Here is a 16036-nt window from a genome sequence, read left to right on the forward strand (position 1 = left end):
CTAAATGTGGAGTTCCCATTGTGGCGCAGCAGGTTAAGAAGCCAACGTAGTCTCCGTGAGGATGGAGCATAGGTCGCAGCTGTAGCTCCATTCACTTCCTGGCCCAGGAACTTCCATATGCCTTGGGTGCAGCCGTTATAAAAAAAAAAGAATAAAGGAATTGGTGGTCGCTCTGACTTTGGCCTTATCACATTGAATTTTTTCTTCCCATGTAGGATGCTTGGCTACCAGGTGAAGGATTCCAAAGTAGAACAGCAGGACAACTTTCTAAAACGCATGTCTGGGATGATCCGTCTCTACGCGGCCATCATCCAGCTCCGGTGGCCCTATGGAAACCGACAAGAGGTAGTAGAAAAGGCTGCGTCCGAACTGAGAGGTCGGCCCAGAGGCCATAGTCGTGTCTCTTACCTGCGGGAAATAGTGACCTTTCAGAGAGGCAGTCTAGTCACACAACAAGTTCAAGGTCATTGCTGCTGTGTCGAGAAGTTGATGTTGATAATTAGGGAGCTTTGGATCCTCAGACTCATTTATTCAGTGACTTGTTGGCACCTTGAGGTCATCTAGGTCGCATACCTCACTGCACAGACAGACAGATGGAGACTCAGCAAGCGGTAGTCACGCCTCATGCTCCTTTGTCAGTGACAGGCCGTGGCTGCGGGCCAGGGCTTTGACCTGCCAGCCCAGTTCTTTAGTTCAAAGAATGGAGATTAGAGAGTTGGAGAAGTCAATGGATTTGGAGACCTAAACAGAAAGGAATAGAAGTTGATTGATCCAAGAAGTTTTTATTGCGTACCTGCTCTGTCCCAGGTGCTGTGCTAAAGGCACCAAGAACAGTGATTAAAATATCTCGAAGGGTAACTGTCTGTAAGAGTAACCATGGGATCCCTGAAACTGAAAGCTGTGTGTTGAAGGGATCCTATGACGAATGTGGGCTACCCGTGTGTTGGAACATTTAAAGAACAGAATTTGTTGGCTTGTGTTGCCCCTGCCCTGTGGCCCATGCTTAGGTTGGATGATCTGGGAGTTCATGCCCCCTTGGTGATGGCGGGGTGATAATATTAGGAATTTAGCCCTCTGAATAAAATGAGTATTTGAGAAAAAATTTATTGTATTTTATTGTGTTGCTTTTTAGGGCCACACCCATGGCACATGGAGGGTCCCAGGCTAGGGGTCGAATGGGAGCGACAGCCACCAGCCTACACCACAGCTACAGCAACATAGGATCCAAGCCACGTCTGCGACCTACACCCTAGCTCATGGCAACGTCGGATCCTTAACCCACTGAGTGAGCCAGGGATTGAACCCATAACCCTATGGTTACTAGTTGGATTCGTTTCTGCTCCACCACAGCGGGAACTCCGAAAAAAAATTTTTTTAAGATGTTTATTTTTTCTGTTATAGTTGATTTACAGTGTTCTGTTAATTTCTGCTGTACAGCAAAGTGACTCAGTCATACGTGTATATATACCTTCTTTTTCTCACATTATCCTCCATTATGTTCCATCTCAAGTGACCAGATGTAGTTCTGAATAAAATGAGGTAAAATCGTGACCAAGCCTCTCTCCTCCCAGACTCACCCTCACGGCTTAAATCATGGCTGGCGCTGGTTGGCACAGATCTTAAATATGGAGCCCCTGTCGGATGTGACGGCCACCCTCCTCTTTGACTTCTTAGAGGTACGGTTACCGCACGGCCGAGAGCCGTGGGCCAGCGTGAGACCCGACTGGGGAGGACCCTAGGAACAGAGAGCAGTGCTGAGCAGCCTTAGGGGCCGGGGTCAGACGTCTTCTCCCGAGCCCCAAGGCAAGCCTGGCTTTTGACGTTTCTTCCCAGTGCACTTTCCTGCTCTGTGTGGGTGGCCTCTCATTGTGAAGAGCAGGCAGCCGTACCTCTCAGTGCAAGTGAGAAGGGGGACTTGAATCAGGAGGGATGCAGAGGTCACTCGCTCCCAGATAGAGGGTAGGAGGTACAGCTGAAGCTCATCAGGGCCTGGCACAAGGACCTAGAATGGTACCAGGTACCAAGACAGCCTCCCTGGGAGACCGCGTGCTTTCACATTCGCTCTTCCCGCGGGCTGCCTCCGTGCTCTGTAGGCCAGCTCTCTAGTTCTCTGTGCGCAGCAGAGCAGGTGGCCCTCCTAGGCTGCATGTGCCTCAGTGTGGCCACCCGGTGTGGTGGGGCTGGTGTCTCACAGTCGTGATTGCTAATTCCCAGGAGAGAAAATCTGATTACCCCGCTTGGTCAGGTACCTTTCTAGTCTAGAAGGCTCTGTACAGTCCTGTCTGCCTGTGAGGGGCCCCCACTGTCAGGTTAGGGTGAAGGTTTCTGTGGAAAGGAGATAGTTCTTAAGGAATAAAGGCTTGGGGCATGTGCCATAGTGAACCTGGGACCATTTGGTGTTTAATGCCAACAGTTTCTAGTCACCTTAAAGCTCCTGAGGTCAGAGTACGTGAACATTGATCCTGAATCATTGAAAACACAAGCGGTGTTTTGGTTTTTTGTTTTCAATTTATTTGTTTGTCTTTATGGCCCCACCCACGGCATGTGGAAGCTCCCGGGCCAGGACTGAATCCAAGCCAGAGCTGCAGATCTACACCAGATCCTTTAACTCATTGCACTGGGCTAGGGATTGAACCCGAGCTTCTGCAGAGGCCGGATCTTAACCCAGGGTGCCTGGGTGGGAACTCCCGCAAGTGGTATTCTGTATCATCTGCTTATTAAGGCTGGGAGTATGCCAGGCCTTTAGAATCAAATAGTAGTAAATTAAGTACGATTCATGTTTTCTGAAACACCTGGCTACCTGGCAGTCTGGTCAAATGGAGGTATTGAGAAACGCTTCGGAAGAAAGTTGTGTTTTACATGAAGTCCCTTGCTTAGCTAGCTAAGTGGCCTTGTAGCTGAAACTTTTCTCTTTTTTTGGCTGCATTCTCGTCGTGTGGGATTGAACCCACATCACAGTTGCAACCTGGGTCACAGCTGTGGCAACACTGGATCCTTAACCTGCTGCGCCACAAGGCCACGTCCTGAAATTCTTGATAGGAATGAGGGGCAAAGGGCTGACTGTGCTCTGCGGGTCTCCTGTCAGTGTGAACATTCATTCTCTGCTCTGACGATGCCTGCCTTTCCCTCTAGGTGTGTGGGAACGCCCTCATGAAGCAGTACCAGGTCCAGTTCTGGAAGATGATACTTCTCATCAAAGAGGACTACTTCCCCAGGTATTAGACTGAGTAGGCACCAGGGGACCTAGGAGGTGACAAGCTCATGGCGTTCCCTTGTGGCACAGAGGGTTAAGGATTGTCACTGCATTGACACTGCAGGGTCTCAGGCGGGTCACTGCTGTGGCGTGGGTTCCATCCCTGTCCCAGAAATTTCCACGTGCTACAGGAACAGCCAAAAAAAAAAGCCAACTCATGGCATCAGATACGTTTGGCTGCTGTTACACTCTGTTTCTCTCAGTTAAAAGTACCTGTGTTAAGGTGCGTTCCTCTTTGTTTTTGAATTAACGCTTTTGAACTCTAATCTTAAATCTCAAACTTTTGTTTGTTTTTTGTTTTGTTTTTGTCTTTTTTTAATTTTATTTTTTTATTACTCAATGAATGTATTACATTTATAATTGTACAATGATCATCACAATCCAATTTTATAGGATTTCCATCCCACAACCCCAGCGCATCCCCCCACCCCCCAAACTGTCTCCTTTGGAAACCATAAGTTTCTCAAAGTCTGTGAGTCAGTATCTGTTCTGTGAAGAAGTTCAGTCTGTCCTTTTTTCAGATTCCACATGTCAGTGAAAACATTTGATGTTAGTGTCTCATTGTCTGAGTCTCATTGTCTGACTGACTTCACTTAGCGTGATAATTTCTGGGTCCATCCATGTTGCTAAAAATGCCAGTATTTCATTCCTTTTAATGGCTGAGTAATATTCCATTGTGTGTATGTGCCACATCTTCTTGATCCACTCCTCTGTCGATGGACATTTAGGTTGTTTCCATGTCTTGGCTATTGTATACAGGGCTGCAATGAACATTGGAGTCCATGTGTCTTTTCGAGTCATGGTTTTCTCTGGATAGACGGCCAGGAGTGGGATTGCTGGGTCAAATGGTAGTTCTATGTTTAGTTTTCTGAGGAATCTCCATACTGTTTTCCACAGTGATTGCACCAATTTGCAATCCCACCAAGAGTGTACTAGTGTTCTTTTTCTCCACACCCTCTCCAGCACTTCTTGTTTGTAGACTTTTTGATGATGGCCATTCTGGCTGGTGTAAGGTGGTACCTCAGAGTGGTTTTGATTCGCATTTGTCTAATGATGAGTGATGTTGAACATCCTTTCATGTGTTTTTTGGCCATCTGCATGTCTTCTTTGGAGAATTACAGGCCAATTTCACTGATGAACATAGATCCAAAAATGCTCAACAAAATCCTAGCAAACTGCATCTGACAATACATTAAAAGGATTGTATATCATGATCAAGTGGGATTTATCCCAAAGTCTCGAGGATTCTTCAGTATCCGCAAATCCATCAGTGTGATACAAACGGAAGAATGAAAACTGTATGATCTTCAAATAGACGTAGAAAAAGCCTTTGACAAGATCCAACACCCATTTCTGATAGAAACCCTTCAGAAAGTGGGCATAGAGGGAACCTACCTCAACATAATAAAGGCTGTATGTGACAAACCCACAGCAAACATCATTCTCAGTGGTGAAAAGCTGAAAGAATTCCTGCTGAGATCAGGAATCTCGCCACTACCATTCAACATAGTTTTGGAAGTCCTAGCCGTAGCAATCAGAAGTAAAAGAAATAAAAGGAATCCAAATTGGAAATTGTTTTTGTCTTTTTAGAGCCACACCCACAGCATATGGAATTTCCCAGGCTAAGGGTCGCATCAGAGCTGTAGCTGCTGGCCTACGCCACAGCCACAGCAACTCAGGATCCCCAACCCACTGAGCGGGGCCAAGGATCGAACCTGCGTCCTCCTGCATACTAGTCAGTCGAGTTTGTTACCACTGAGCCACAATGGGAACTCCAAATCTCTTTTAAATGTTGTTGGCAAAATAACAAAAAACTAAATAGAAAGATCCTGGATTCAGAAACCTGACATTTTAACCTCTTCCAAATTCCCCAGATATCCTGCGATAATGATGACATACAATCCTGAATGAAACCAAGGAGTCAAACCCCCTCAGTAAATCCCTTGGTGAAACTGATTGGTCAGCTGGTTTGCTTGACTCTGTTGTGGGCTTCACCTTCAAGTACCCATCCTACCCTCTCAACTCACTGGCATTTCACTGGGGGAAAGGCATTGGCAACACCCAGCACACCTGATCACAGAGGCTTTGGGAAGGAAGAGGGCTCCCTTCTCCTTTATCCCCTTGTCTGTGTTTTGTTTTTTTTTATTTTTATACGTTCATTTTTTCTTTTGTTTTTAGGGCTACACCTACAGCATACAGGTTCCCAGGCTAGGGGTCAGACTGTAGCTGTAGCCACTGCCCTACGTCACAGTCATAGCAACACAAGATCCGAGCCACATCTGCGACCTATGCCACAGCTCACGGCAACACTGGATCCCTAACCCACTGAGCAAGGCCAGGGACAACCCATGGCATGGTTGCTAGTCAAGTTTGTTAACCACCGAGCCATGACAGGAACTCCTTTTTTTTTTTTTTTTTTTGCCACACCCACAGCATGTGGAAGTTCCCAGCGCCAGGGGATCTAATGTGAGCTGTTGCTGTGACCTATGCTACAGCAGCAGCAAAGCCAAATCCTTAATCTACTGCACCAGGCCGGGGATTGAACCCTCACCACTGCATAGACAACCCTGATCTTTATCCTGCAGTGTCACGGTGGGAACGTCTTTATCTCCTTGTTTGGAGAAACTGTTGAGACCACTTAGTAAAGCGACATGGTCCTTAGTCCAGGAGACATCTCTGAGTCATTCGATGTGCCCTTTCCTCCACATCAGCCGGCACCTACGTCCTCTCCGCAAGGTAGGTGTCAGTCACAGCTGTGACTCACGTGTCCTCTTTCTCTCCCTGTAGGATCGAAGCCATCACAAGCTCAGGACAGATGGGTTCCTTCATACGCCTCAAGCAGTTCTTGGAGGTAAGATGCTTTTAGACCAGCACCTCCCAAACTGTGCTGGCCTCCAGTGCACCTCTGTCTGACAAGGCCTGAACCTCTGGACTCTGACTTCAGTCTCTCCCTCTTGATTTTTCCAAGAGGGAGAGACTGCTTTTTCATCCATTGCTCTCTCTTCACCTTAAGAGCTGCCGTTTCATCATCTTCCTGTGTGTCATTGTCCATGGTGCCTGTGGGGAAGCTCTCTTAAGAGAGGAATAAAATAGTTGAATGAACCTTATCTCACCGGTACTTTTTTTTTTTTTTTTCTTTTTTTTTGTCTTTTTGCCTTTTCTAGGACCACACCCACGGCATACGGAGGTTCCCAGGCTAGGGTTCTAATCAGAGCTGTAGCCGCTCGCCTTCGCCAGAGCCACAGCAACGTGGGATCCGAGCCGCGTCTGTGACCTAGACCACAGCTCACAGTAACTTGGGATCCTTAACCCACTGAGCAAGGCCAGGGATCAAACCCGCAACCTCATGGTTCCTAGTCAGATTCATTAACCACTGCGCCACGACGGGAACTCCCTCACCGGTACATTTTTTGCATGTTGGCCAAGGTTCTTTTCTCAGTCTCAGGTCTGGGGAGCTGGCACATGTCACTTTTCTCCATGAGACCAGACTGTACTTTCAACCAGACTCCTCTCCTTCTTCCCAGTGCCAAAAATCTTTAAGAGGTGAATTTTGGCAAATAGTCGAGAACTGTGGTACGTCTGCCAAGAGAGCCCGCAGACTTGCAGTTTCCCCCAGCCCAGTTGGGGGAGTGGCAGTAGTGAAGGGGGAGGCAAGGCTGGGGAGGTCAGAGCAGGACAGAGTCATAGCGCGTGGCGTGTGTCCTCTGTTGCAGCGCATGCAGAAAGGGAGGTCTCACACACAAGCTTTTATTTCGTTTGTTTATTTGACCACCATTTCTTCGGACCAGCTCACACTTGCTGTCCCTCAGTGTCCTCCCACTGGCAAGTGCTGGAAGCAGCATTATCAGAAAATCATTCTGTTCTCTTTATCTTTCCCTGACCAGAAATGTTTGCAGCACAAGGATATTCCTGTCCCCAAGGGCTTTCTGACTTCCACCTTCTGGCGTTCCTGATGTCACTCCGTTTGTCACCATGTTGCAAGGGGGCAATAATAAAGCCACTGAAGACAGCTGTATTTGGGAGAAGTCGTGTAACTCTGTATTTTTATGTGTTTGTACGTCGTGACTTGGGAAGAGATTTTTGTGGGTCACAAATCTAGACGGTCCCTTAGTAGATTGATGACCCCTTAAGGGGGGGGCCACACAACAGAGTAAATGGAATTGGCCTTTCTCATTTTTACAAAAAACTTGCAGAACAAAAGAAAATTATGAGAAGATTTTAGCACTTGATCTCATCCTCTGTTTCCTTTGTCTCCAGCATCTTTTAGAAGGCAGGTTGATACCGTGACCATTTCACATTTCACCCTCAGCTGAAGTGACCTGCCACTTTCACGCCACCCCCACCCCCCCGCCCCTCCCGCATGCTGCCCTGTTCAGAAGGATGTCCGGAAAGAGGAAAGACCCATGCAGTCCCTTTACGGTATCACTGGGACGTTGAGGCCCAGATCCTTACATGCAAGACTGGCCTTAGTCCACTTGTGAAGAAATTAGAAATTCAGAAGGAGTTACCATCGCGGCGCAGTGGAAACGAATCCCACTAGGAGCCATGAGGTTGCAGGTTCGACCCCTGGCCTTGCTCAGTGGGTTAAGGATCCGGCATTGCTGTGAGCTGCGGTGTAGGTCACAGCTGCGGCTCGGATCTGGCATTGCTGAGGCTGTGGTGTAGGCCAGCAGCTACAGCTCCGATTAGACCCCTAGCCTGGGAACCTCCATATGCCTCAGGTGCGGCCCTAAAAAGGACAAAAGACAAAATTAAACAAAAAAAATTCAGAAGAAATGCCTGATGCAGACATGGACTAAGTCCCAAATTGCATTGGCAAGAGCTTAGTGTCTGGATCAGGATGGTCAACGCAAGTTACACTGAACCAATTGTCCTCTTAACTTGGAATTTGGTTCCTGGGTGGCTGAGGATGCATGCGCCAACTTTTTTGTTTTTCATTTTGAATTAAGATGGGCTGTGATGGGTCCTGCAGCGTTATACACGCGCTGAGCATCCATGAGCAATAAATCAGGGGCTTCACAAAGGTGTTGGGGAAGAATTGAGAGCTGCCTTATAATTCTGTACCTGTTCTGAGTAACGAATGATGACAGATTTGCCTGATTAAAGCCACTGCAAAAATCGCGTCTGGCTGTCGAGATAAGAGTTGAGGTTTGCCTTATGGAAGGACTCATTCTCTTATTCTGCAGAGGCAGTGGCCATGGACCTGTTTCTCTACACTAAATGCTGTATGTGGGCATGTGTTTGGGGGTGGGAGCGATTCCCTGGTTATCTTGAGCGGTTGGAAGCGACCCATTCTATGAATTGTTGACCATGGTGCCAAAAAATAAGTAATAAAGTTTGGTTTTTAAAAACTCATTGCTGTGATCTAGTTGGTTCAGTATGATCGATTTCCTGTACCTGGATCCGTGTAGATCCTGGCAGTGCACACCTCTAGATACAGAACGGTGTGATTTTCCCATTTTTGTCTTCGTGACCTTCACCTTGGGGGAGGTGCTTTGTTTCTGTCATTTCTTTTTGGAATTATGCACCAGTAACTGACCCTGCTGGCGGATGGGAAAGTATTGATCTCTTGGACACAATGGAATGAACACCAGGTTAGGAGTCAGGAGACTTGGGCTCAATTCCCTTTGAGGTTTGTGACATTGTCCCCACCTGCGAAACACAAGAATTGAACCAGTCGCCAGAGAAACAGTTTTCGAATTGTGCTCCGTAGCTGGTGTGTCACGATACCCGATCTCTGTGGCCCAAGGGGCTGGTGGCCGTGTGCACTTGCCCTGTCTACCTGTGTTTGACAAATGGCATCGTTTCCTGTGCATCATGACACAACAACTTGCCAAACCCTGACTCCAGGGTTGAGACGGGCAGCGTGTGGACGCTTTGTGCAGACGCTTTGTGCAGATCTTTAAAGGGCAGTCCTTCCTAGGTACTACTGCCATCTGCTGGAAAGTTGTCCCTATTAACTATGAAAACCATCCCAGCAGATGAGTCGTGCCTCTGGCTAAAGGTAAGCAGCTCACATTTTGCAGAACCTTAAATGGAAGTAATGGGCCTGCATGGACTCTGGAATTCTCTACGCCACAGCATTTTTGCTTTTTTTGTTTGTTTGTTTGTTTTTCTTTTTAGGGCCACTCCTGAGGCATATGGAAGTTCCCAAGCTAGGGGTCGAATCAGAGCTGCAGCTATGCCAGCCTGTGCCTCGGCCAATGCAACTCAGGATCCAAGCGGCATCTGTGACTTACACCACAACTCACCGCAACGCTGGGTCCTTTAGCCCACTGAGCAAGGCCAGGGATCACACCCACATCCTGATGGACATTAGCCAAGTTTGTTACTGCTGAGCCACAACAGGAACTCCCTGCTGTTTTGCTTTGTGTACTATTGGGGTTCTGTAAAGATTATATATGGGAAAATTCCTTGCCCCAAATGAAAAACTAAAATCACTGGACAAGATGATCTCTTAAGGTCTCTTCCACGTTGAACTTGTACCACTTCACAGAAAATACATCAGAGATTTGCGTGTTCTTTCTCTACATATATGTAACAGTCTTGCATGTGTCATTTGATGCTTGTATTCCTTTTGGGTTCTTAATGGTAAACCAAGGAGAGCATCGGGGAGGCCAGGTTTTCGACACTCACTGATAGCGTCGCCTTCTGAGATAGAGGCCACTGCTGCTGGGCAGGAGCGTCAGACTCCTTAGGGTAGAATACCAAGGACTGCCTTCTGTTTTTAAATTCAAGTCCTCACTTGCCCGCTTGCTTCCTTGCAAGTTTGACCTCATTTCTTAGGCTGAGTGCCCATGTTTTTGTCCTATCACGGCCCGACATCATCTTAAAGCAAATGGGATGATGAGTTGAAAATTCCAGTGGGAGGGAAACCCAACACATCCCTTGGATAGAAGAATGGAGCTGTTTTGAAGATTTCCCACCCAGGCTCTGGGCGCATTCCCCCACTTCTCAAGTTTCCTGTGATGACAGTGGCGGCCTAATTAGGTTTGGATGTCTTCCATCTCAGTGCCAGGACACCCGAAAGAGCCACAGAGCTTCACACAGGTGCGTTATCAGGCCTGGCCATTCACTTCCCTTCTCTCTGTGCCACCTAATGAATTCCTGATACTAGGTTTCCTGTGGATTTGCAGAAAGATGAGGGCAGTGGTCTTCCAGCCGTGTGATGAATTTCCAGAAACACTCATAAAAGAATTTACCTTCTACTTTATAGCTAGGCTCTGTTTAAAAGGGGGGGCACTCTATGCAGATAAGTATTCAAGCAACTTTTTTTGAGGGGGGGAGGGGTGCCCACACCTCGGCACATGGAGGTTCCCAGCCTAGGGGTCGAATGGGAGCTGAAGCTGCCAGCCTGTGCCAGAGCCACAGCAACGCAGGATCAGAGCCGAGTCTGCAGCCTACCTCACAGCTTATGCAATGCCAGATCCTCAACCCACTGAGCAAAGCCAGGGATCGAACCCAAGTCCTCCTGGATACTAGGCGGGTTCTTCAACTGCTGAGCCATCATGGGAACTCCAAAGCAATGTTTTTCTTTTAGCTCCTTCAGGATGTTTATACTAAATATAGTACATGACTCTGGATTGGAACCTGGTCCAGAAAAAAAAAAAATCTTTCTGTGTGTTTATCTTGTAAAGGACATTGGGACAATTGGCAAAACTTGAATAAGGCCTGTATGTGAGGGAGTAGCATTATGTCAACATCAACTTCCTGGCTTTGATCATTGCATTGGGTTATAAAAATGAAAGCACTTGTTCTTAAGGTAACGGTGGGGGCGTAAGTGAGCTTGATGTCTGCAGTTTATTCTCAAATGATTGGGGGAGGATATTTACATGTTAAGTATATACAAACAGAATAATAAAGCAAATGTGGTCAAATACGAACAAATGGGGATGGGAGTTCCTGTTGTGGAGCAGCAGAAACGAATCCAACTAGGAGCCATGAGGATGTGGGTTTGATCCCTGGCCTCACTCAGTGGGTTAAGGATCTGGCATTGCTGTGAGCTGTGGTGTAGGTCGCAGATGTGGCTCAGATCCTGCGTGGCTGTGGCTGTGGTGTAGGCTGGTGACTACAGCTCTGATTCAACCCCTATCCTGGGAACTTCCATATACCACAGGTGTGACCCTAAAAAGCAAAACAAGCAAACATACAAAAACAAATTGGGGAATCTGGGTGAAGGGTGTATGGGATTTCTTTCTATTCTTGTAACTTTTCTACAAATTTGAAATTAATTCAAAATTAAAAGATAATTGGAGTTCCCTGGTGGCTCCAAGGATCCAGTGTTGTCACTGCTGTGGCTCTGGTTGGCACTGTGGCACAGGTTTGATCCTTGGCCTGGGAACTTAAGCATAATGTTGGTGTGGCCAAAAAAAAAAAAAAAAAAAAAAAACCCAACCCAAAATCAGACTTACAGTTCTAATGAGGTGACACATTCAAGCTCTAGAAACGACAACCTTGAAAGCAGTACCTTGGTGCCCAAGGTCACCTTCAAGCCACGAGCCTGTGGCAGACATAGAAAGTCGACTCTAAACAGGTTTTGCAAAATCCTTCCTACTTAAAGTGAAATAGGTGACTTTTGGGGTAGAATTTTAACTGCATGGGCAATGTAATTTTACGTACTTGATGGTTTGAGGTAAAATAGGACGGTTTAGGATAGGACAAATGATAACTCCATGTCATTTAGGCAGCTTTTTCCGGGACATTTTTCTGCAGGATCTTAAAAAGTTCAGCAGTCAAAGAGCTGTGACAGCTACTGTGTTAAAGGTAAACTAAGTGAGATGTAGATGAAAGGATGGCAGGACGTTGGAGTTTCCTTGTGGCATGGTGGGTTAAGGACCCCTGTTATCACTGCAGCGATTCAGGTTGCTGCTGTGACGCTGATGTGATCCCTGGCCCAGGAACTTCCACATACTATGGGTGCAGCCAAAAAAAACTTTTTTTTAATAAAATTTAAACGAATGGCAGGATATTGATAACTGTTGAAACTGGGTGATGGGCAATTGGAGGTTCACTGCACTATTCTGTTTCCTAGGTTTATCTTTAAAATCTTCCATAATGTTCAGATTCTAAAGGAAATTAAAACGGGAGTTCCCGTCGTGGTGCAGTGGAAACAAATCCGACTAGGAACCATGAGGTTGCGGGTTCGATCCCTGGCCTTGCTCAGTGGGTTAAGGATCCACTGTAGCTCCGACTCCACCCCTAGCACCTCCATGTGCTGCAGGTGTGGCCCCAAAAAGACAAAAATAATAATAGGAGGAGTTCCCATCATGGCTCAGTGGTTAATGAATCCAACTAGGAACCATGAGGAAGCAGGTTCGATCCCTGGCCTTGCTCAGTGGGTTAAGGATCCGGTGTTGCTGTGAGCTGTGGTGTAGGTCACAGACATGGCTCAAATCTGGTATTGCTGTGGCTGTGGTGTACGTTGGCAGCTGCAGCTCCAACTCGACCCTTAGCCTGGGAACTTCCATATGCTGTGGGTGCGGCCCTAAAAAAGAATTTTGTATCCAAGGCCCAAAAGTTTGTTACCGAAGACAATGAATGCTGACATGCGGTTGATGTTGAAAAGCAGGTGGAAGTGGAGGAAAAAACAGGACTTATTTATCAAGTGTTGGAACTCCAACACGCACTGGAAGATCTATCTGCAAGAGTAGAGGAGGTTAAGGAAGAAAATCCGAAGCTAAGAAATCAGAAAACCAAGGTCTTGGGTAAGATATAGAAAACCTCATTGTACAACTATAAATGTAATAAAATTCATTGAGTCATTAAAAAAATATATAGAAAACCTCATGTCAGCTTCTAGTGTTTTCCAAACTGCCAGAAAATGCAAAAGAAAATAAGAGATTGATACCCCTTATGTCTTATGGAATTGCTGCTGGTATTTTTGCTTTAAAACTTGATAGATTCCGGGAGTTCCCGTCGTGGCGCAGTGGTTAGCGAATCCGACTAGGAACCATGAGGTTGCGGGTTCGGTCCCTGCCCTTGCTCAGTGGGTTAACGGTCTGGCGTTGCCGTGAGCTGTGGTGTAGGTTGCAGACGCGGCTCGGATCCCACGTTGCTGTGGCTCTGGCGTAGGCCGGTGGCTACAGCTCCGATTCGACCCCTAGCCTGGGAACCTCCATATGCCGCGGGAGCGGCCCAAAGAAATAGCAAAAAAAAAAAAAAAAAAAAAAAACTTGATAGATTCCTTAGAGTTCCCTTCGTGGCTCAGCAGTTAACGAACCCACCTAGGATCCATGAAAATGCGGGTTCCATCTCTGGCTTCGCTCAATGGGTTAAGGAGCCAGCATTGCCGTGAGCTGTGGTGTAGGTTGCAGATGTGGCTCAGATCTGGCGTGGCTGTGGCTGTGGCTGTGGTGTAAGCCGGTGGCTACAGCTCCAATTCAACTCCTAGCCTGGGAAATTGCACATGCCGCAGGTACGGCCCTAAAAAGTGAAAAATAAAATAAAATAAAACTTGATAGTTCCAAAAATGATAGTACTTTTGATTGTGGCCTCACTGAGTATTTATGAAGACAGTGTCAGATCTAGGCAAAATTAGGAGCCTAACAGAAGACGTCCGTGTGTTTGTGTATCATGCTAGCCTCTGAAAATGTGCAAATGTAGAGACTTTAGAAATGCCTACATTGGAGTTCCCGTTGTGGCTCAGTGGTTAACGAATCCAACTAGGAACCATGAGGTTGTGGGTTCGATCCCTGGCCTTGCTCAGTGGGTTAACAATCCGGCATTGCCGGGAGCTGTGGTGTAGGTTGCAGACAGGGCTCGGATCCCGCGTTGCTGTGGCTCTGGTGCTGGCCGGCAGCTACAGCTCCGATTGGACCCCTAGCCTGGGAACCTCCATATGCCGCGGGAGCAGCCCAAGAAATGGCAAAAAAGACAAAAAGAAAAAGAAAAAAAAAGAAATGACAACATTTATGAAAATTGAAAGTGAATGCTTTACCAAATTGGCTTTGATTTATAGCTTTCACATTGTTACTTATTGGAGACATAGTTACAGATACCAAGAAAATAACCACCCTCTTGTGAACACGTGAGGAAAATCGTGTACCCGCAGCTTCACACACCCTGTCCGCCTGCGTGGACCTCTTCTCCGATTGCTTCCTTCCCATTTTCCTACCCCGAAGGAAAAAATTGCTTTCACATTTGTGAAAAGTAATTTCTTTTTTCTTTTTTTTGTTGTTGTTGCTATTTCTTGGGCCGCTCCCGCGGCATATGGAGGTTCCGAGGCTAGGGGTCTAATCGGAGCTGGAGCCACCGGCCTACACCAGAGTCACAGCAACACGGGATCCGAGCCTCATCTGCAACCTACACCACAGCTCACGGCAACGCCGGATCGTTAACCCACTGAGCAAGGGCAGGGACCGAACCCACAACCTCATGGTTCCTAGTCGGATTTGTTAACCACTGCGCCACGACGGGAACTCCCTGTGAAAAGTAATTTCCATAGTTAATCATCCAGGAGAGTAACCTGAAATCTCCTTTTTTTTTTTTTTTTTTTCACTGTTTTTCTTTTTTCTTTTTTTCTTTTTTCTTTTTAGGGCCACACGCGTGGCATATGGTTGTTCCCAGACCAGGGGATGGAATAGGGAGCTACAGCATAGCTCACGGCAATGCTGGATCCCTGACCCACTGAGGGAGTTAGGCCAGGGGTCGAACTTTCATCCTCACGGATACTAGTTAGATTTTTTTCTGCTGAGCCATGTCAGGAAATCCTGGTTTCTCTTTAATCAATTGAAAACAGAGGCTGTAAAAATGTAGATTTTTCTTGGAAACTGAATTGTAATATTGTGAAGATTGGTTGTTAAAAGCTTTTTTTTTTTTTTTTTTTTTTTTTTGTGGCATCCACAAAAAAAGTCCCAGGCGAGAGATTTAATCCAAGCCACAGCTGCCACCTGTGCCACAGCTGTGGCAATGCAGGATCCTTAACCTGCTGTGCTACAGTGGGAACTCCAATTTAAAGCTTCCTTTGGGAGTTCCCGTCATGGCGCAATGGTTAATGAATCCGACTAGAACCATGAGGTTGCGGGTTCGGTCCCTGCCCTTGCTCAGTGGGTTAAAGATCCGGTGTTGCCGTGAGCTGTGGTGTAGGTCACAGACGCAGCTCGGATCCCGCGTTGCTGTGGCTCTTGTGTAGGCCAGTGGCTACAGCTCCGATTCAACCCCTAGCCTGGGAACCTCCATATGCCGTGGGAGCGGCCCAAGAAATGTCAAAAACACAAAAAAATAAAAAATAAAATAAAGCTTCCTTTGAGGGGTTCCCGTCGTGGTGCAGCGGAAACAAATCTGACTAGCAACCATGAGGTTACAGGTTCGACCCCTGGCCTCACTCAGTGGGTTAAGGATCCAGCGTTACCGTAAGCTGTGGTGTAGTTCACAGGGCTCGGATCCCGCGTTGCTGTGGCTATGGTGTAGGCTGGCAGCAACAGCTCCAACTGGACCTCTAGCCTGGGAACCTCCATATGCTGCAGGTGCAGCCCTAACAGGACAAAAAAAAAAAAGCTTCTTTTGAGAAGTTCCATGGTGGTCTAGGGCTTAGGACTTGGCTCTTTCGCCTCTACGGCCTGGGTTCAATCCCTAGTCTGGAAACTGAGATCCCACATAAAGCCATTGCATGCTGCAGCAAAAATAAACAAACAAAACTTTTGTGCAAAATAACTCACTTGGTATCTAGAAAGATGAGCTCTGGGTGTGTGTGTGTGCATGCACGCACACGTGTTTGAAACAATTTTTTTTTTGTCTTTTTTTTTTGCCTTTTCTAGGGCCGCTTCCGCAGCAAATGGAGATTCC

The 16036-nt window shown here is 46.9% G+C and overlaps 1 protein-coding gene across 2 annotated transcripts in view; it reads left to right on the forward strand.

Annotated features, from left to right (window-relative positions):
* GLE1 (GLE1 RNA export mediator) overlaps positions 1–8608 on the forward strand; it is a 28468-nt gene extending 19860 nt beyond the window's left edge. For both annotated transcript variants that reach the window (XM_084997624.1, XM_003122222.6), the window contains exons 12-16: positions 216–345; positions 1572–1676; positions 3133–3215; positions 6041–6104; positions 7138–8608. In XM_084997624.1, the coding sequence (XP_084853750.1) occupies positions 216–345; positions 1572–1676; positions 3133–3215; positions 6041–6104; positions 7138–7206 (451 nt within the window). In that variant the 3' untranslated portion in view covers positions 7207–8608. The remainder of the gene's footprint in view (positions 1–215; positions 346–1571; positions 1677–3132; positions 3216–6040; positions 6105–7137) is intronic.
* Positions 8609–16036: the final 7428 nt, after the last annotated feature.

This window comes from Sus scrofa, chromosome 1, assembly GCF_054392235.1.
Source record: "Sus scrofa isolate SSC_HxYL_T2T_F1_AM1 chromosome 1, Sscrofa_HxYL_maternal_Yorkshire_Landrace_v2.0, whole genome shotgun sequence".
Lineage (NCBI taxonomy): Eukaryota > Metazoa > Chordata > Mammalia > Artiodactyla > Suidae > Sus > Sus scrofa.